General features: G+C 41.8%; 1 protein-coding gene across 6 annotated transcripts in view; it reads left to right on the plus strand.

Moving 5' to 3' along the window:
- The first annotated feature begins 813 nt into the window (after positions 1-813).
- CACUL1 (CDK2 associated cullin domain 1) overlaps positions 814-22,335 on the plus strand; it is a 37,879-nt gene continuing 16,357 nt past the window's right edge. For 3 of the 6 annotated variants that reach the window (XM_088670520.1, XM_088670522.1, XM_088670521.1), the window contains exons 1-4: positions 814-1,433; positions 3,238-3,364; positions 12,617-12,719; positions 19,089-19,175. In XM_088670520.1, the coding sequence (XP_088526646.1) occupies positions 1,058-1,433; positions 3,238-3,364; positions 12,617-12,719; positions 19,089-19,175 (693 nt within the window). In that variant the 5' untranslated portion in view covers positions 814-1,057. The remainder of the gene's footprint in view (positions 1,434-3,237; positions 3,365-12,616; positions 12,720-19,088; positions 19,176-22,335) is intronic. The other 3 variants (XM_035137871.3, XM_035137872.3, XM_035137873.3) reach the window with 1 other exon arrangement.

The following is a 22,335-nucleotide window of genomic DNA, read 5'->3' on the forward strand; positions in this document are numbered from 1 at the left end:
TCTTTTTTAAAAAATAAAGGGGGTCTCAGGGTTGACATCAGTTGTGGGCCCTGTTGGCACTACCTAAGTACAGTATGCTAAGCCTGTGTACACAAATGTGTGTGGGGTGTGTGTGTGCCAAACTGGGTCTTTGACCCAGGTGAAAAAAGCCTAGTTTTGCCCCTGCCTGCTAGGAAAGGAAGCCCACCACTTGCCCAGGGTGCCCTCAAATATGGACAGCAACCAAGGAAAGTAAAATGGAGGAGGGGAGCCGACCCACTGGAGTCTGTAGCAGGTAGTGAGCATCTAGGGCAGGCATAAGCAAACTTGGCCCTCCAGATGTTTTGGGACTACAACTCCCATCATCCCTGACCACTGGTCCTGTTAGCTAGGGATGATGGGAGTTGTACTCCCAAACCATCTGGAGGGCCGAGTTCGTCTATGCTTGATCTAGGCGTAATGAGAGATCACCTGCTTTGTGGTTAAATAAAAGAAAAAAGAACTCTCTGCCCCCTGCACTGTAAAGGGATTTGTTAGACGGAGGCTGCTTTCCTCACTTTTCAGAATTGCTCTCCTCCAACAAAATATTCAGTTTGGGGCTTGGAAACCTCTAGCACCACATAACATAGCAGGAAAGCGGGAGGCGGGGAAAGAAGAAGAGTGTTTATTCTACCACTTCCGACCCTGCCTCGCCCCCAGTGCTACAGCAGCTTCGAGGTTTTCTGGAATCCTTTGCCTCTTGTGTCATGGCGGGGAGGCCAATCATAAACGACAATTCCCAGAATGCCCCGCGGCAGCAAACTGGGCCGGGCTGTGCCGTAAACTACTGCTTAAGGGTGGGGAGAGCCGTCGGAAAGAGTCGTGCGCAGGCGACGGTCGCTTTACGGCTGCCAAGGCCGGATCCGCTTCCGGAGTTAGCCGCCCTGAAAGCAGCCGCAGCCGCCTGCCGTTCCGCGTAACCTGGAGACGCGACAGCGCCGTTCGGCGATGGGCGGGAGGCGATTGTGACAGGCCGCGCTCTCCCTGCCCGCCCCCTCCTCCCTGCCCGGGCAGAGCGGGCCCCTCCAGGCCTGTCGGGATGGAGGAGGAGAGCATGGAGGAGGAGGGGGGCGGCGGAGGAGCAGGAGGAGGCGGCGGCGGAGGAGGAGGCGGAAGCGTCAGTAGTAGCAGCAGCAGCTACGAGGCCTTAATGGACGACCAGAACCACAACAACTGGGAAGCTGCGGCCGAAGCCGCAGGAGGAGGAGGGACCTATGGGCAGACGCGGCGCCGGCCGGGCTCTCCGTCCCCCGGGGAGCCCCACAGGGCCTCCCTGTCGCCCCAGGAGGAGCTGGAGATCCACATGATGTCCGAGGCCGCCAACGGGCCAGGGAAGGGATGCGAAGCCACGCCGGGCAAGGGGGGCCCCGCCGCCAGCATCAACCTCAACATCAACCCCTCGGCCTCCAAGTTCTGTGAGTGAGAGAGAGGCCAAGGCGGCCGTGTTTTGCGCCACCTCCATCCTGCCCCCAACACGGTCGATCTGTTGGGGAGCTGGGCAGAGCGGAGGAGGCCAGCTCGGTTCGTGCTCCCCCTTTCATTGCAGAACCAGGAGTGTCAGCAAAGGGGGCAGGCATGGGGCATCCCGGCCCATTTGCCATTTTTTAAGGTCGTCAGAAGAGCCCTGCTGCATCTGGCCAGGGGCCCAGCTAGTCCAACATCCTGTTCTCATGTGACCACCCAAAGATGTCCCAGGATGCCCACATGCAGGGCCCTCCACAAATAATGGCTCCCAGAAACCGACATTCAGTTTACGGCCGTAAATCCTCTAGCATTGCTCTGTCCTCGCATCTTAGTGAAGGGATGGTTTTTTGGGGGGGCAGGGGCGGGTAATAACCACAGTTGCTCCCTGGGGTGATGGGATTCTGGTTGTACCTGTCTTAACAGGTGAGGAGCTGATGCGCTCTCTTCAGTTGTAGGTTCATGATTATTGTCCAAGTTGCTCCACAGCTATAAAGCTCTACACATGGAAATGTTAAGAGATAACCAACTATGGGACGTGTGTCTGATCTCTGGTGACATGAATTTGTGTGCTTATACACGCTAGAGACTGCTCTCATATGCCAGTCACCATATGGTCTCCAGCTGAGGATGGTGCTTCTTGCTGCTTAAACTGTTTCCCTGATAGCATCACAGTGTGTGCATGAATTGCTGCCCTCCCTAGTTTGGCTACATATGTGGGTATTGTTTTGGCTGTACAGTTCTTCTAAACACCAACAGTCAGATTTATGCAGAATAACATAGTCCTTTAAAAAACCCGATCCCCAAACCATTTTGTTATGTTTGGCATTGCATATGGCTTATTTTACAGGGTAGTTGGAAGGATTGTTTTAATAGAGTATGCAAGGCACTTGGAGCGCTTGAAAAACTGGGTTATATAAAACAATATCTTGCTCTTGTACCAGTAGGTTTCCAGAGAAGCTTACAATAAAACATAATCAACAAAAACAATTCAACAACATAAAAGCATAAATAGTTACCCAATGTGCATTTACTTTTGCATGCGTGCACACACATGCTTATGGAAGTGCATGTTGTTTGCCCTATTGTTTTACTAAGAAAAGTATAAATATTTGAGTTGGGAAAATTGCTATGTAAACATCTGTGTGTTTCAGGAAGCAATCGAATGCAAACATCTATCAGCTTCTTTGCCTGTGTCCTCTGCTGCCACACTATTCAGAGCCAAGCCATAGATTGCCTTACTGTTACATCTGAATTTTCACCACTGCACAAACAATGAGCAGTAAGCCACGAACAAACCTTGGTTATAGCTCATGATTTGTCTGTAGCAAAAAGGACCATAAATGTGGATTGAGATGTAATGCTAAGCCAGACCATGGCTCTGTTCCAGGTAGCAGCAGGTCCAGAGTAGGGCACAATGACTGCAAATTTTTCTTTTGAGTATCCACATGCTTGTTCACATTTCGCCATGGTTTGGCTTGGGGTTAGGTGCATATGTATAATGTCTGTCTTTAAACATGTTTTGTGTTGGAAGAAACATATTAATAACTCTAGCACACTGATGAGAACAAATTCTTGTTCTTGTACCACAGTGAAAAATACGTTTTTGCACCTCAAAAAATACTTTTTTTGCATTATAGAGGTGATTTAAATTTAAGACAGCTTTACAGATGTTGCTAAGAATGTTGGTGCAATTATTTTATCATTCTTTCTGTTGTGTTCCATAAGTGCATTAAGATAATTTATTTTCTCTTGTAGTAATGAATGTTATAACAATAGAAGACTATAAGAGCACATACTGGCCAAAGTTGGATAGTGCCATAGATCAGCTTTTAACTCAGTGTCCCGGTGACTACATCCCCATCTCCTATGAACAAATATACAGGTAAGAAAATTTTACAAGCTTTGTATGGTTCTGGAATAAATTAGTTTGCATTTAAGGTTTGCTGTATATCAATTGTATGCCACAGAAGCTACTTTTAATGCACTAGTATTGCATTCTTGGGTAACAATATTCATTTTAATAGATTTTAAGACTTAAGGTTGAAAGACAGGATAAAAGTATGATAAAAAATGAACCAGGTAACACATTTTTGAAGCTTTCATTTATTGGAAGGTATTGGAAAGTAAGGTGAATATTTTCAGTTAATCTTGGGTTATGCATACAAAAGGAGGAAAAAGCTGTTTTTTCCAGGATATGCATAATACTATAACCTCTACCTTGTTAGATAGGTCTTACTTTTGCAGAAGCTATGTTGGTTCTTCATCAATATGTGTTTTTCTATAAGCTTGGTAATACTATGTCTTCTACCAGTTTTCTTGGAGTAGCTGTTAAGCTAACTGGTCTGTCACTTCCTGGATCTCTCTTTAAAATTGATGTTACGTTGGTCACCTTCCAATGCTTGGGTATGAAGGCTGATCTTGGAGACAGAATACAGAATATCCAGAATGTCACATCTGAGTTCTTTAAGAACTCTAGTTTGTTGCCATCTGGACCTGGTGATTTGCTTATTTTCAATTTGTCAGTAAGCCCTACAATTTCATCGCTTGCCACCACTGTTTGCTTTAGTTCAATGGACTCTCTTCCTATGAAAGTTAGTTCAGGTATAGGGATTTGCCCTATGTTGTCTTCTGTGGAAACAAGCAAATCATTCAGCTCCTCTGCAATCTCCTATTCCTCCTTTAGCACACATTTGACTTCCTTGCCATTCAAAAAATGAACTGCCTCCTTGGCTGGTTTCCTGCTGCTGGTATGTTTAAAGAATGTTTGCTGTTGGTCTTACTTATTTTAGTGACATGCTGTGTGATGTCTTTTTCTTTGCACCCCTTCCCGTCTGCTTTCATTTATTTTGATCTCTTCATTTGGACAGGACTTTCATTTTCTTTGACTCCACTCACTAACTGTGCTGTTAAAACAAAATTTAAAAAACCCTTCCAGTAGCACCTTAGAGACCAACTAAGTTTGTCATAGGTATGAGCTTTCGTGTGCATGCACACTTCTTCAGATACACTGAAACAGAAGTCACCAGACCCTATGTATAGTCAGAAGGTGGAGAGGGGTATTACTCAGAAGGGTGGTGGGAATGGGTGATTGGCTGATGGGAGTGGTAAACCTGTTGATGATTGTTAACGACCGTTAATGGCTGCAATTGGTCTTGCAGGAAAAAGCAAGGGGTGAGGTGCTAAAGACAGCTTTATCATGTATAATGAGATAAGAATCCAGTGTCCTTATTCAGACCAGGTCTCTCCATGGTTTTAAGCTTGGTAATGAGTTGCAATTCAGTAACTTCTCTTTCCAGTCTGTTTCTGAAAATTTTCTGCAATAAAACAGATACTTTGAGATCTTGTATAGAATGTCCTGGGAGATTGAAGTGTTCTCCTACTGGTTTCTCTGTCTTGTGATTCCTGATGTCAGATTTATGTCCATTTATCCTTTGGTACCTGAAGAAGTGTGCATGCACACGAAAGCTCATACCTATGACAAACTTAGTTGGTCTCTAAGGTGCTACTGGAAGGATTTTTAAAATTTTGTTTTGACTACGTCGGACCAACACGGCTACCTACCTGTACCTGTGCTGTTGTCCTCTTGACCAAGGTGGAACCTTTCCTGAAATGCTGCATACATTCTGGCTGAGCATCTAATAACTCCCAAGCATTTTGAAGAGTTTTTACTTTCTTGACTTTCCCTTTCAACTTCCCTTTTTGCACTTCTGTTGAATTTTGAGAAGGTTCCTCTTTTGAAGTGTATTTGTGACTGCTTTCAGTTTCCTTGGCAATTCCCCACTTCCATATATGTTGAACTTGATAGCATTGTCATACAGTATGTATTCGGTTCAACAGCACTTTACATCCCCTCTTTACCACTTAAATTTAAGTCTTGTGTCTCTTCCCATCTGATCAGTTCCATTAGGGCAGATATTTTGGGGCATCCTGAAAACTTCCATCCCTGACTGCAATCACCCAGTTAATCTGTGGGTAATTTGTCTCCTATTACTACAGCACTTCCTCCTTAGAATGCTTCCTTGATTTGGATTCATAATTTCAAGTTCACAATTTTAGTTAGGGTGGTGGGAGATGACAGTATGTCCTCAACAATTAAGTTACTAGTGTCACCCACAGTGGTTCTGTAAAGGAGCCTGTCCCTTTTGGGAATTCTAGCTTTTTTGACTATGTCCTCTTTGACTTACAGTGCTGTGTCATCCCTAGTATGCACTTCCTGTGCTTTCTGTAGACTTTGAATCTAATGATGACTACCGGTATGTGCTGCTGGTTTGTTCCACCAGGTTTCCATTATGGAATATCTATCCTGTTGCTATTCTATAGCAACGGTATATCTATCCTGTTCTTTAAAACCAAACACTGCAGCTCTCCCATCTTGTCTTGGAATCTTCTAGTATTGGCATATAAACACCTATAGAGAGCCAGTGTGGTGTAGTGGTTAAGAGCGGTAGACTCGTAATCTGGGGAACCGGGTTCATGTCTCCGCTCCTCCACATGCAGCTGCTGGGTGACCTTGGGCTAGTCACACTTCTTTGAAGTCTCTCAGCCCCACTCACCTCACAGTGTGTTTGTTGTGGAGGAGGAAGGGAAAGGAGAATGGTGGCCACTTGGAGACTCCTTAGGGTAGTAATAAAGCGGGATATCAAATCCAAACTCCTCCTCCTCCTCCTCCTCCTCCTCCTCCTCCTCCTCCTCCTCCTCCTCCTCCTCCTCCTCCTCTATAAATGGTGTCTCTCTCCAAATGTCTCTGGCATAATGTTTTCCACTATGGTGCTTTCAGCTCTTAGAATAGCTATCATGTACCCCTACACCTCTGTTACCTAGTTCTTCCCTCTCCCATTGGGACAGATCTATAGATATGTTCAACCCATCACTTAGGGATGATTTGTCCCAAACAGAATGCTTCACCAGACTTCCCCTCAGGGGTTCTCTGTTTGTATTGCTGGGTGGTTTTTAATGTTCCAAGGACTGCATAAAGGTTATTTAGAATTATGTTTCGGTGAAACTCTTGTCTCTTTATTTCCTTAGCTCAGAATCACTGAGTGTGTTAATGTCTTAGGTATAGTTCTTGGATCATCTATGATTGTGAAAATTTATGGAATATTCAAGGGCCAGCCAAATACAGTATGAATTACAATAATTCCTCAAGAGATAAGAAGTGGCATTTTTTAGTTAAAAGGGGCTCAGTGATTTTGGGCAGGGATTGGATTGTTGGTCCCTTCAACTCTAATAGCAAATACGGGTTTAATGGCAATGCTAGCTTGGCATTGGGGGTGTTGAGAACCCTTAATAAAATGGGCTGAGAATCATGGTTTACTGGAGGACCCCATGGAAATGAACAGAAGCTGTAATGCTGGCAGAATACCACTGGCGCTAAAACTTCAATTTTTTTGTTATCCTCTACTTTCCTCATCTCCAGTCACTTGCTATGTGTACACACAGCACTTTGCAGTGCTTATCTCATGGAGCTTTGCAATGACTCCATGAAATGGGTGAGGCCGAGAGATGTTTGGGTCTTGTCCATGACCAACCAATTTTCTTTATTGCTGACCCAAATATTTGTCTAAAAGCAGCCCGGTGACTAAAAGCAGCATTCTGTTTGCTGTAAGCTGACACCATCTGACTTGTGCTTCATCTGCCCCGCTGTAAAAGTATCTTTCTGAAAAGGACAGCAGGAGGTGACCACTCGGGTTTTGAAAATATGGACCAGGGTACTGTCCATGTACCAAGTGTCAAAGAAATTGAATGCACGTGCTTCCATTTCCTCTGTTGTGCTGGGAATTCTAACATGGGGCTGAAATACAGAGTTATACACAATCAATATAAAGTTAGTTGTGGTGTAGTCCCATTTATTTTGGTGAAGCTATTTCATTATGTTACTTTATCCTGTTAAGATAGGCTCACTCATGAAAATGTTGCCATCCATTCCAATGCAAGTTGCTGTTTTTGTTTTTTCCCTGTTAAAGACAGACACACTCATGTAGACTTACAGTGGTACCTCGCTAGACGAATGCCTCACAAGATGAATTTTTCGCAAGATGAATGCGTTTTGCAATTTCAATGGAGACTCGCAACATGAAGTTTCCTATGGCGCGCTTCGCAAGACGAATTTTTTTCGTCGCATAGGGTGCCTTGCAAGACGATTTAAAAAAATTCGTCTTACGAGGCACCCTATGGGAAACCGCACTTCAATGCGTTCCTATGGGAGCCGCTTCACAAAACGATTTTTTGCTATACGAAGTGACTCGCGGGACGAATTAAATTCGTCTTGCGAGGCACCACTGTATTCCCTAAATCCTTTGGTTTCATTCACAAGAAACTTGTTAGACTTTTTTTTATCTGAAAGAAAAAAATACATTTTTTTTCTTGGTGAATCAGAAACGTCATATTGCATACAGTGGCCAAAGCAGCACCATTGACCATATTACATGTATGAGAAACAAAATAGCTTTGACCATATCATTGCAGAAGTGTTTTACACAATAAAATGAACAAGGGTTCCAACACGTATGGGGCTTTTTATTAATTAACAAAACTTAATTTTTAAATATTTTATTACCACCAAATAAACACCCTTCTGATTTTTAAAACATAACAAGTTCATGGTTAGCCCATTCTACAAAAAAAGGTATGATGCATGTGTTAGTTGTGGTTTGTGTGCTATGGCTTATTGAACGTACCAAGGTACAGAATGACTAAAATTCACTTTGAATGGTCGGTGAACCACGTAATACAATTTTTCTACCTTCTTTTGAAAGAGACAAAAATTAGCTTTATTTTGATACCAAAATAAGCCCAATTGGTTGAAAAATAAGCAAAACAGGTTTTTTTCTAAACTGACGCAGAAATTGCATTAGTCTAAACGTGTGAAAATTAAAAATTTTAAAAATTTCTCCTGCACCCAATTTCAGACCAAAAAATATTTTTAAAAAATTATTTGAGGTTATCTCATATAATCTACATACAATTTTAAAAAAAAGAAAATCTGAGTCATGAGAGCACGGTCGAGTATTAAAATCAGGTGGTTTGGTATGGAAGGACCCTAGTAGAAAAATGGTTATGGCATTGTATCTGAGAATTGTGATAGTTGTGTTTCTGAAATTAATACAGTGGTACCTCGGTTTTCGAATGTCTCCGTTGATGAACGTTTTGGAACTCGAATACTGAAAACCTGGAAGTAAATACTTCTGTTTTTGAATGTGCTTCGGAAGTCTTCCGCTGAGGTACCACTGTATTTTTCTCAATTTTCTCTGTACATTTGCAGGCCGGCCTTTGTGCCTCGGTTTATGAACATTTCGAAAGTTGAACAGTCTTCCGAAATGGATTATGTTTGAAAACCGAGATTCCACTGTACTTAAAAGTTCAAATGAAGCATTTTGGAGTCCCACGTGTTATAATTGTTTTTTAAATATAATTTTGTTTTCATTTTACTGTTTTACTTTTGATCTGAGAACACTGCATGCATTGTCAGATATATTCCCCGTGTATAGTTTTGCTGATGTTACAATTTTGGAAACTTCTTAAAGGCAGTAGTATTTGGCGATGAAGGCTTTAGATGTTAAGAATTATGTAGATAATAACTTTGAATGGATTTCTCTTTTGATCCCGATTAAATTGATGCCATATGTAGTAGGGATCTGGAGACACACACAAATTGATTCAGAACCAACTTCTGTACTTTGGGTAGGACCTGTTTCACCTTGTACTCAGGATAGAGCCTCGATTTTGATTTTCTGAGTAATTTGATATCCACCTGCTTACTACATGACAGCCACTGTCAATGTGAGCAAGAGTTTCTCTGCTGGTGCACAGTGGGGCAGCTGTCAGAGAGAGAAAATAAATATTCCATCCCTGAAAATGGCTGGCAGCAGTGAAGAAGTCCACACCCAACATGGATCCTCCTGTCTCCATTGACTTGCATATGAAGAATCATGGTAGCTGTCAGAGCCCCAATGCATGCCTTCAGAGCAGTTCCTGCCAACAATGACACTGTGAGCAGGGATTGTTATGAAGGTGCTATCCTATATAGCTCCAAAGTGGATACAAAGCATAGACAGCCCTCTTTTTGTTTCAGGCCACATTGGTGAAGGTCTGAATACTAAAGCAGCATTCTTTGGTTTGTTACTTGGGCTTGATCTGAAGTGGCTTCATGCCCCTGGATCTGTGGTATTTTCTAGGTCAAGATGAAGGAACAGCTAGGTTTTGTGGCTTTGATGGATTTTCAACCATACTTTACATACCGTAATTGCTGAGAACAGAACCATTTCCAATGTTGGCAGTCTTAGGTGGAATCTACACCAGCAGCTTTTCATGCAAGTTACTCTGATCAGAGTGCAGTGGGACCTGCTTATATTTTCACACCATTTGTTTTGTTGTGCAAAATTTGTGTCATCAAGAGGCAGAGGAAACTTGGAAATAGGCAGGAAAGCAGGGTGGATTAAAATAAATGATTTTTTAAAATGGATTTTTTAAAATTTTAAACTGATTTTTTTCCTGATTTAAATTGGATTTTTTAAAATTTAAATTGGATTTTTAAAAGAAAATGCTTTTGGAGGAAAAATATTTCTAAAGATAGTTTTTTATTTAAGTTACATTATATTCCAAAGGTTATTAATCAGGAAATAAGGATTTGTTTAAACATGGATACATATGCTATAATGTTATTGTTTTAGTTAAATAAATTGTTTAAATTGTTATTAAGGAAATGATTATTTTTCTCCTTCCAATAAAGTCAGTAATTTTTGATATAACTGTGAAACTACTCTGAAAATTTATTATTCCAAAAATGAAACCTTCATCTGGTTGTAAATATTAAGATTATACCAGCAGGAATGAGTGATTTAAATCAAATGTTACTGACTAGTGTTTTAAAATTGAGATTTAAATCGATTTGATTTCAATCAAATCCACCCTGCAGGAAAGTAGAGAAAAGCACGAGTCTGGACACAGGGGTGTAGCCAGGATCAAAATTAGGGAGGGGCAAGGGGTGGAGCTAAGGCACGGGGGGAGGGGCCACAGTGGGGCAAGGAAAGCCATGGTCGTTCAGGGGCGAGGGGGCGCCAGGATCAGCCCGAAAATGGGCTGCTCCGACCCCCTCCTCCCCCTCCGCGATCAGCAGGGGCGAGGGGGCGCCAGGATCATCCCGAAATTTGGCTGTTCTGATCCCCCCTCCCCCTCCTCGACTGGCAGGGGCGAGGGGGCGCCAGGATCAGCCCGAAATCGGGCTGCTCCGACCCCCTCCTCCCCCTCCGCGATCAGCAGGGGCGAGGGGGCGCCAGGATCAGCCCGAAATCGGGCTGTTCCGATCCCCTCCTCCCCCTCTGTGATCGCTGTCCCTTCTAGCCGGCTGGCTGTGGGGCGGGTGGAGGGAAAGCCCCAGAGCCGCGCAAAGCGTTTGGCTGGCTTTCCCTCCACCCGCCCCACAGCCAGCCAGGGAGAAGGGAGACGGCACTGGGCGGCGGCAGGCAGCGGGGCAGGCTGGCCAGCGGCCCTGCTTCTAGGGGGGGGCAACTGCCCCCTCCTGCCCCCCTGCCTACACCCATGTCTGGACACCCCTTCAATGTCTTTCACTTTAAGCAAGTCGTGGAACACTGATCACAGATGATTGCTGAAATGTGGTTACTACTAGTGGCAGAACTGTCAGTTTCCGTTCAGAAATAGCATCTTTAATTCCTTGTAATGTGCAGGTATTGCTGTGCTACTTATTTTGTTTGTGGTTTGCAGCTCGCATTGCTGGGAAAGCCAACAAATATTAGCTTAGCTCAATCTAAGCCTTATTTATTTTGATTTTTAGAATCTCCTTATATGGAACATTTCAAGGTGATGTCAAAATGTCAAAATATACATTATAAACAATACCACACCCAAAACCAACAGTTTAAACACAGTAAAATAACTCACTACAACGATGATATCAATAACTCTTTAAGCAATCAAACAATAAAATCTCTCCGTCCCAACAAACGTTATATGATCACCTAACCTTTAAAACTCAATCAGCCCCCAAGAAGTAGCAGTAAAATATCTGCACTTAAGTGCCTAGGAGTAAAGTAAAGGAGTATCAATTACTTCCTTAAAGTGAAAGACATCGAAGGGGTGTCCAGACTAGTACTTTTCTCTACTTTCCTGCATATTTTCAAGCTTCCTCTGCCTCTTGATGACACAAACTTTTGCCCGGCACCAAAATAATGTCAAAGTCTGTGCAAAGTAAGCCGCCTTAGGGAGAGCATCCGTTGGCATGGGGGCCACCACCGAAAAACCCTTCTTCTTTGTAACTACTCTCCCGACTTCCGGAGGGGGCACAGAGAGGGAGGCCTGTAATGACCCCGGGGGCTGCGTAGGTTCATATGAGAGATCTGGGTATAAGGGTCCTGCGCTGTGTGAGGGTTTGTAGGTTTAAACCAGCATTCTGTGCCCAACAGGGAAAGTGCAAAGTAGTTGACAGGAATGCCTTTATGTTCAGAAGTAAAGACTCTCTGAAGGAATTACAGTGGTGCCTCGCTAGACGAAATTAATTCGTTCCACGGGTCTTTTCTTATAGCGAAAAATTCGTCTAGCGAATCCCATAGGAAGGCATGGAATTTTTTTTGAATTTTTTTTGCCCATAGGAACACATTAATTGAATTTCAATGCATTCCTATGGGAAACCGCGATTCGCTAGACGAATTTTTCGTAAAACGCATTCGTCTAGCGAGGTAACCTCCGCTCGAAAAATCCTTTCGTTAAGCGGAAATTTCGTTAAGCAGGGCATTCGTTAAGCGAGGCACCACTGTAGATGAAGCTGTGGTTAAAGTGCATATACTTGAGAAAGTGCCCCATGTTAATACAGTCATGTGAATAATTATTTGATGGCTTTCCATAACAATTTGATACAATCAAGCTATTCTATTAAAATCCCAAACATTATATATGAGGCAGCCTTAACTTTTCAGTGTTTGCAAGGCTGTTTGTAAGGAGCACAGGTAGTAGGCTGCTACAAAACCTGATGGATATGTAGGGTCTTTGTTTAGGATGCGTATTGCTGAAGTTTCCTTTTAATTTGAAGTGGAATTTCTACTGGCTTGACATTTCTTGTTTTTCCCCCTCTGTGCTTCAAACTGTTGTCAATTCATCACTGTTCCTGTATTTATTTCTGCAGTTGTGTGTATAAATGTGTGTGCCAGCAGCATTCGGAACAGATGTATAGTGACCTAATAAAAAAGATAACTAACCACTTAGAGAGAGTCTCAAAGGAGCTGCAGGTAAGAAGCTGCACAATTTTGTTTTCCTGGGATTTGGCATTTTACTGGGAGTAGTGTGCCACTGATCATTTGAAATGATTGTTATCACAGCTGTTACCTATGTAGAACTCAACTAAACCTTATGTGTAATGTGTGAGTGTAGAGCACTAACCTTTGAATGATTCCTCTAGGAAAATGAGGTTTCACTGTATTTGCTTAGGTCCTGTATTTTATAAAACTGTCATGAACCAAAAGTTGAAATAGATGCAATGGAGGAACATTCTTGACTCTTAGACATCTAGACTTCTCTGGTATAACATAAAAGTGAGCCAAAACCAGAGCAATTATTAATGTATATTTAAATTTTCTAAAAACATTTCCTTAGTGGTCCATTATGGCACATCATAACCTATCCCGGGTCAGCACAAAAGTGCATTGTTTCCTCTTATTTTGGTCAGCAGTGCCCCCAAAGGAGCAGACATTACTGTATTTTTGCCTGGGTAAATTCCTTTGTGTTTTAGGATTGACCACAAATCTATCGCAGAACTTCAGCTTTGATTGAGTCTTACTTATACTGCTGATACACATTTGTTTTTACCTAGCCAATGTCACTTGCGGGTGACATTGCCATCTTAAGAGGAGCTCCCCCTTCTCTTAGAGTATAAAAGTTTCTTTTTGATCATTCTTGCTTGCCCTTGATGATGGTTCCACTCTCAGTACTGAGCTACAAATATTCTAATACCTCTATGCTTTACATTAAAACATATAGAGCTGTTTACACTCGTGGTTCATGGTTAGGCAACAAGGTGCAAAGGAATGGAGAAGTACATTATGAGAACAAGTATAAAAGTGAGTGGTAATAAGAAAAATCGTTAAGTCAATTTCTTACTCTGGGCTTGTAGAAAGATGAGAGAAGTGGCTAGAAGTTCCTATCCCCATGCATGTTTTCCGGTTCTTTACTGGAATGTAGGGCTTTAATGGAGGAGGACTCCTGAGAGCAGCTGCTGCAACTACTGTTCCCTTTAATCCACCACTATCTTTTGTTTGCTTGTCCTGGCTGAGCAGGGAAAGGCATATGCTTACAGACCCCACCATAATGGAAGTCTAACCTGGTTCAGGGTAGACATTACCCACTGTATCTCTCTGCTTCTGCCGTCACCTCTTCTTGGTCTCTGCCTGCTCTTCCTCCTAGCTTTTGAATGTGCTTTTCAAAAATGACTTTGTTTTTCAAAAAAATATAAAAAAAAATCAAATCCCTTTAAAAAATCTGTGTTGCTTTGTTTTTACTTTTGCCCTTGTTGTTGCTGCTGTGCTGCTGCTGCCAGTTATCTTCTATGAATCTGCATTTTCTGCTGTGAACATCATCCAAATACTACTCTGTTATTGCAGATACAGTAGATGCTTGGATTAATCTTTGAATTTAAATGTTATCAGATTTCATTAAACTATTCAATCCTTAGTGATGCAATGCAGTGCAAGAGTTCTGCATCAGCATTGAATTTAGGCTTCCTTCCTGTTGGGAAAAGGGATTTTAGGTCTGCGTTCTCTTTTCTGCGAGCCTGTCAAGGCAGAGGTTGATAGGGATAAATTTCAGAGGTGAATGCTGGGATGGATAGGCATATAAAGTTTGTATTATGTTAAATGTGCAAGCCTTAATACATTTAATCACCATACCTAGGTCTTTATGTAGTTTTTGTGTAGAATTTTGGGGTCAAGTGTAGTGCCTCTTATACTCATCCTGGTGTGTGGCTTGTGGTATCCAGCATGAAATTGCAGTTGGCTGGCCTCTCCCAGGCTTTTGCTTTGTGACTGACTTTACTGTTGCACCTTAACATTCTGGCTAAATAAATGAATAAAAACTTTACACTTGGATCCCACCTTTGTACTCTCATGTTTAAGGTGATGAACATGTGATTCTCAGGCAGGTATCTATCCAGGTACCAACCAAACAAATACCTGCTTTATTTCAGCAAGGTAGTGGTCTTACGTGCCTTCAGATCATGGGTCTTGCAGCCTTGAAGACTGCTCACCCCCAAAATATGTTGACCCACTTATCAGATTGTATTGTATCTCAATTTGTCAGTCTTTGGAATGAATATTCCCATAATGAGAGGAACAGAAAAGTGTGTGGCAAGCCGCTTTAAGAAAATGCAGGCATTTACTAGGCATTTCTGGCCTCTACCAGTCTTCTTCCTGCTTCTCTGTCCTGCTAGAGCTGGGAAAGTAAACATGATTCCCTCCCACATTCTAAGCTTCTTTAAGAAGATGCCATAATTTACATGTAATCTAATGTTTTTTCATGAAATAATTATTTAGACACTCTATAATCTGTAAATCTTATTTTCAGCATCACACAATTTTATTGGCAATGATTCCAATGGTGTGAAGTGTCAATGCATAAAGGTTGTTTGCTAAAAAGAAAACTTGCCGCTGGATAGCACATTGTGCTTCTGAAGCATTATTCTCTAGTAAATTCAAATGGTCTGATACTTGCATATTGCTTTGCTATACAATAAGGTTGAACATTGTGATTAGTTATTAAAAGTAGTGCTTCCTTATACTTGTTCATTGCATAGCCATTTCTAAACAAGATGCTTCCTGGATCTACATGGAGATACTCACGGGAACCAGAAAAACCTGCATGTATATATGGTTTCCCAAGTATGCTTATTTATTACTTAAGAGATTTATACCCTTCCTTTCAGCAGATATCTGATGCAGGTTGGCAGGAACATGAGACAGTACCTGTTTCATTGTGGTGCCCAGAAAGCACAAGTCCTTCTGTCATGAGATTTGCTTAATAATAATAATAATAATAGCAGAGAGTGGCTAACATAGCTCTGCTATTTTTATTCTTATTTTTATTCTTATTATTAATTATTAACCTGTCTCAGGATACATTTTTTATTTGTAAATCTTTTGACCTCCCCTTTTGTTTAACATGTTTTTGTTTTTATGGCACAAGTTGGGATTCTGTGAGACTCCCCATTGGAGTTGGAGTTCAGTTTCCATCAGTGCCAGTTAGCAAAGTCAGTGGGAGTTGCCCTTCTTGTGCTATTGTTACGTTTTTTTAGTTGTCATCCTGTTTTTATTTCTTTTGACTAGATAGAAGCTGCCTTGATTGCTCCGTTCTAGACTGGAAAAGTGAGCTAAAGATCTCACTACGTAACTAACTGCACATTGCTAGGCCTGAGCAAACGGGAGAACGTTTGTGTGTAAAATGTTCACAAGTGCTGCCAGCTGGGTGGACAATGCTATGATTTCTGTAGCTCATTCCTTTCCTCTGTTTGTATTAGGATTTTGGTGATTCCTGTTCCTTGTCCCCAGTGCTGGTGAAGGTGCTTGAATTCTGAAGGGGCCTGCTTGAACATAGGGGGGAGCTGATCAGTATCCAAGATGGGGCCAGAGTTGTTGCTGGTGCAATCTTGCACTGGTGAAACTGTAGCAAGGTTTTGCTTGAAAGGGAGGGTTAAGCAGGTTAAAGCTGAATGTGTTTGCCTCTCATAGGTTGTCACAAACTTATGCTTGATCTGTGACAGCTGCAGAGGAATGTTCTCTTTCTGCAGGATGTAACATATCCTTCAGAGAGTCCTTGCCTATCTCTCATTTAACATTAAATATTGTCATTATTTTAGCACTCGATGGATTTCTTCAGAATATTCAGCTCTTATCCCATTCCTCTATATATTGCAGTGAAGTACTAATTTTGCTTTTTGTGTGACTCTAATAAACAATTTGAGTGACAAGTGAGCTTAACTTGTAGTGAGCAACCTGAATAGATGATCTCTGCTGTGGACTCTGAAGGGACACGGATGGCGCTGTGGTTTAAACCACAGAGCCTAGGGCTTGCCGATCAGAAGGTCGACGGTTTGAATCCCCGTGACGGGGTGAGCTCCCGTTGCTCGGTCCCAGCCCCTGCCAACCTAGCAGTTCGAAAGTACGTCAAACTGCAAGTAGATAAATAGCGGGAAGGTAAACGGCGTTTCTGTGTGCTGCTCTGGTTTCACCAGAAGCGGCTTTGTCATGCTGGCCACATGACCTGGAAGCTGTATGCCGGCTCCCTCAGCCAATAATGCGAGATGAGCGCCACAACCCCAGAGTCAGTCACAACTGGACCTAATGGTCAGGGGCTCCTTTACCTTTGCTGTGGACTCCACCAGCTTAGGAGAAAAAAGGGTTTTCCATTTTGTAATTTGTACTGTAGGTGGCAGCAGAATGCTTTCACTGTCTGAATACTGTTTAAACTGCAGAAAAGACAAGTTAGATTTTCTCTTTTGAAAACCTCGTAGCTTTCCTGTGCATTAGATTGTCTCATAGATTTGCAGATCCTGAAGCTTTGTTCCATACTGACTGTTCCCTGTATCACCTACCACCTCCCTACTATCCTCCACATGCACTACATTAAATATAGCTTATGCCTGATATATTACCTCCCCCCTTTATGTCACATAGTAACTGCTTGGTTTGGTCTAGCATAGTAACAACACTGTAATTAGCCTTCCTTCATTATGCATCAGTAAGCATTAAACAAGTCTTGGAGATAGATGCAGATGACAATCAGTTGTATAAATATCATAGAAAGGTTGCATAAGTCTACTTGGCATACTGTATTGTAATGGATGTTAATGGAACTTGAAGCACAGCCTGAGAAAAACGCTTTAGAGGTTTGTATGTATGATACATCCAAGACCCAGTACAGTTTTGCCAGAACTGAATTTATGTACTCGGACCATCTTGTCCTGGTGAGCAACCTGGCTTCCAAATTCTGCACCTGCTGCAGTTTCTGAACTGTCTTCAAAGGCAGCCCCAATGCATTGCAGTTGTCTAGCCTGGAGATTACCAGAGTTTAGACCAGAGCTTTCCAAACTTTCCATGTTGGTGACACACTTTATAGACATGCATCATTTTGCAACACAGTGATTCAGTTTTACTAGAAAACCGAAACTAACCCCCTTCCAGCCCCGGGAGGAGCATGAGGAACGGTTGTGTGACACACCCACACACTGCTGCCGACACATGTGTTGTGACACACAGTTTGGAAAGCTCTGGTTTAGACAACAGCAGTTAGGTTGCCTCTATCTATGGGTCACTTGCTAAGAACTGGAAATAATTTAAAATACATTAATTGCTATTTTACAAAAAATTCAAATGCTAAAAGTGTTGAACACACACTGAAGAGTTTATACTTAGGCTTATCTGTTGTTGTTTTTATGTTAAATTCAGGAATAGTGGAACTACTGTGAGTGATTTTTTTCTTTTCTTATTTTGGTCTTCCATTGAGCTATGTCAGAATACTATGGCTTTAGTTTGAGCCCTGGGTGGCTATATATGAACATTCATAATAAACTCACATTACTGGTTATTTTGTAACTAACTTTAACTATTTGCATATATCCACATGGCATGTTGTTTGGTTTTACTGTATTGTCAAGAGGTAGGGAAAATCTTGCAATTTCTCTTTTTTCTTGGATATTTTTTTTATCAGGCAAAGAAGTATTATGTCCTTCAGGCACAATGTGGTGACACATTCAATAGTGGCTAACCAAATGGTTATATATGCATATGATAAGATACTGCTTGATAAATGGTTGTCTACATGGCTCACTTTTAAAAATCAGAATGGTAGTGCAGTCAACAAAGCTATATTGGCTTTTCTGTCAAAGAGAACATGCTAGGTTTTCATTTTGCTGCTGCTTCAGATAGAAGGACTGCTTTATTCAGAATTTTATGAAGAATGGAAATGAGGGTGGTTTCTTGAATTTACTTTGCATTGATTATATGTCTGCAGCATAAATAAATTTCCCCTTTGGGATCCTTTCTCTAAGAGAAAAAGAAAATGTAACCAACATTTTGTCAAAATATATGCATAAACAGCCGCAGGGCTCAATCTTGGTTTGAATAGTGACTGCTTAGCCATCCTCAGGCAAGTGTAACAAAATCTGAGCGTTCCTCCAAACCATGGAACTGCAGGCACAGAGATTCTTCTTTTCCCCTTTTACCAGCCCCAAAGATGAGCAGATTTGCTTGCTGGATGTAAGTGGTGGATCAAAATAAGGCACAACCTCTGCCAGTCCTGCCCAACCCTAAATTGTGGAGGGGAAGATGGAGATAGGTTGTCTTTGTCTTTCTGCTTTCCAGGGGTGGGGGTCCCTGGCAAGCCCCTCTCTATCCCCACACCAGCTCTGCACGCAGTGGAAGGAAGAGGAGCACATCCTTTTACTAGAGGTGTGCAGCACCCTAGCTAGGGTTGAATAGCAAGTGATTTGGGATGTCTTTACCCCTCACTATGGTGAAATGAAATGTCAATCAAGTGCCCCAAGTTGGCCAAACGATACTCTGTGTCTGTACTTTTGCGCACACTGTATCTCTGGTTTGTTAATGTTTCTTTAGGTTCATGGACTTCGAAACGCTGCCTGTGGAACATTGGAAATCAATGGATGGTTATTCTTGTTTTTGTTAAAGCAGAACAGTGGAAGGGTGGGTTGGAAACTTCCTTTAACTTCTTCAAAAATGCTCTGCTTGAAAATAATTTGTCCAAAACCTCTCCAGCACTCTGCAGACAGCCTTGCACCCAGCCATCATCACCTCATAAGGCTTGCTGGAAGGCAGTCCCTTCCCTCCAAGCACAAGCAGGCCCTTGAAAGTCAAGGCATCTCTTATGAAGCTTCTAGCGTGTTAAATAATGTACAAGCAAAAATACCCACCATCAGCCACCTCTTAAATTATTTCATGGTAAGAAGCAGCATAAGGCAAACCTTCATTCTCCCCTGAAAATATGAAAGTAATCATAGAATTGTTGAGTTGAAGGGATCCAAAGGGTCATCTAGTCCAACCCCCAGGAATGCAGGAATCCCAGCTAAAGCATCCAGGACGAGAACCAAAACACAGCCATCCTTCAATATTTACACTTTTCCTAATTTTGTGATGCGGTTTTCCAACCAAACAATGTTGGTTACCTGCTGAATTGAATCTCGCTTTAGCAAAATCTTAAGCAAAAATGCCTTTTGGAGCAAGATGTTCTTAGCAGCAGTGTTAGTAGAGGTTTGTAGGTTTTTAGATGTTTCTGTAGTCCTTCATATGTAAAAATTGTGCCTCGCCCCTTCTCAGTTTCCTTCTTTTCTGGGTGATACTAATCTTTTCTTTATATAAATGAAATGTTAGCTAATCATCACTTCTTCTGGATAACCTCATGTTGTGGTGTTTTTCTCCATTTCCAACCATTCAAATGGTTGAATGCATTTCAGGATTTCATTTTGAGTTTAGAATTGAGCAATTTCAACCTGAAGGGGTAATTTTAACTTGTTAAGACTTGAAACTGAAAGGTAGGACTTAGATTTGGCTTCCAGCATCAATGCAAAACCATCCCTTGTACCCTAATCATAGTGCTGGATATAATCCTGCTGTGTAGTAGCTTGTAGAAGTGAAGCATAACTTTTTAAAAAGAACAATGATAATTCATACAGAGAAATTTCAAGCAAACAGATTTGCATTTCTTAAATACTGTTGCTGGAAAAGAAAAGGAATATAATGGAGAAAAAGGAACATGCTTCAATAAGAAAGTATCAGCTGAAAAAGTTTGTGCTTTAAAATAAGTATAATGCCGGAAGACCTGTTCCCCTGCAAGTCTGTTTGAAAGTTGTTACAGTATGCACTTGATCTAATAATGAATTTAATTATGCATACGAGAACTCCCTAGGTATCTTATGAACTTCTTAACAGTTTATATGAATTTTTAATTTAGCAGTCTCGGAAAATCATTTTTCATTCTATACTAAGGAAGACTGACAGAAATACTGTGAGAATCACATTTTTTCTGTTACGCCGAAAGATTGTATCTTCTATATATTAGGTTTTGGAAATCTTTTCTACAACATGGCATGGGATAAACATTTTTGTGGGCAGAGGGTGTGTGTGAAGCAAAGGGTTCTGGTTTTTGCAGATGGGGTTCTAAATAAAACTAAATTGAAAGAAATTAGACTAACTCACAGTCCTATTTTCAGAGGGGTAACATAGCTGGGTTAGCCTGTTGCAACATTTCCCAGCAATTCACTGTGAGCTTGTTTAAAAAACTTTCGTGTCAGCATTAACTGATTAGGGAGTTCTTCAGATAGTGTCAGGGTTCCGTCTGTGCAAGAATTTCCGCTTGCAAAGTGGGACTCCCCCCCTCTTTTTCCCCTATACACTCCAAGCATTATTTAAGGGTTCTCCCAACCCTCTGGAACAGATTTGAGGAGAGTGCACACAGGGGCAGGACTGGAGGGATGGAAGTCCTGTTGCGCAAGTGGAAATCAGTTTGTGCTAGACAAGCTTCCCTCCCTGAATTGCATATGCAGCTTGGGATTTGTTTGGCCTGCGTTTTAGGCTTTACCTTTTTAAGAGAATTACTGTTGAATTTTGATGTGTATTCAGCATATTCAGTTACAAGTGGAAGAGCAAATGCTCCTTCTCAGAATATAAATAATTACATTAAATTGATGCCGACTTCCTGGAATATTCTGAAGTGTCCCTTTCGAGAAGAGATCCTTCAACCCATAGCAACAACGGAAATTTTTCTTCCCTTCTTTCCTGCCGTCACTTGAATTTGTTCTTAAACTTTACCACACTTGACGTCATCAAGACCCAATTATAATTGCTAAAAGCATTTTTTGGTCAGTAAGTGTTGCAGTAATTGTAATGTTAGTGCTGAATAGAGTACAGATAAAATGATTCCTTCAACAATTCTTAGTTGTTCTTTAGGAAAATTAGGATACAAACACACATTCTTTTGCTTGGATACAAATAAAAATTTAACCGGATTTCCCCTCCTCCCTGAAAAGTCTAATAGAATGTGTGTGTACTGATGGTCTTCATGCTTTATAGAACCTGGAGCAAGTAGAACCTGGACCACGATGGTTCAGTGCCTCAGTTCCAGGTTCCAGCCAACCATGCCCCTTTCTGGGCTATTCCATACCATCCCCCTGTCCCCTGCAGCAGACATTTGGCATTCTGTGGCTACTGAGCATGCCCAGTCCTCATTGGCTTGGTTTCAGGTCCTCTCCCTTGCTTAGTATTCCCTGCCCACCACATTGTTTACCTGCAAACATTGGGGATTTGCCCAAGCCTGCTGATAACTTCCCATGTTGGTTACATAAGGTTCCGCGCTCATGGAGTGAATTCACTGTTGGCATACAGCAGGTTTCTAAAAGTGGCACACTACAGACCACTTGGAAAAGTGGGCGTAATCACACCTGCTAATCACCTGGCACCAGGTAATTGAAACTTCAACTCATAGCAGTAAAGGAAGATTTTTTCTTTCTTTCTTTCCTGCCATGACTTGAATTCTTTCTTGAACTTTCCCACACTTGACGTCATAGGACATGAAGCGTGGAAAAGTGTCCTTGGGTCACTCAAAACACCCTGGCTGGCCTAATGAAGCCTGCAAGCCGCAGGCTACCCATTACTGGTTAATATGATATTATATCAGCAGATACAATGGTGCTCTTTTTTGTTCTCCCTGCACATTTTCTCTTTTTGAACAAGCTCTTCCCCCCACTTTAGGACAAATTAGTAGTGCATTTAACCATCGTGATCCGAGATATTGTATTATTTCACCTTATTTAGTCTTGTTTTTTACCTGCAAGTCCAGCCTGGTTACTTC

This window comes from Zootoca vivipara, chromosome 5, assembly GCF_965207765.1.
Source record: "Zootoca vivipara chromosome 5, rZooViv2.hap1.1, whole genome shotgun sequence".
In the NCBI taxonomy this organism is placed as follows: Eukaryota; Metazoa; Chordata; class Lepidosauria; order Squamata; family Lacertidae; genus Zootoca; species Zootoca vivipara.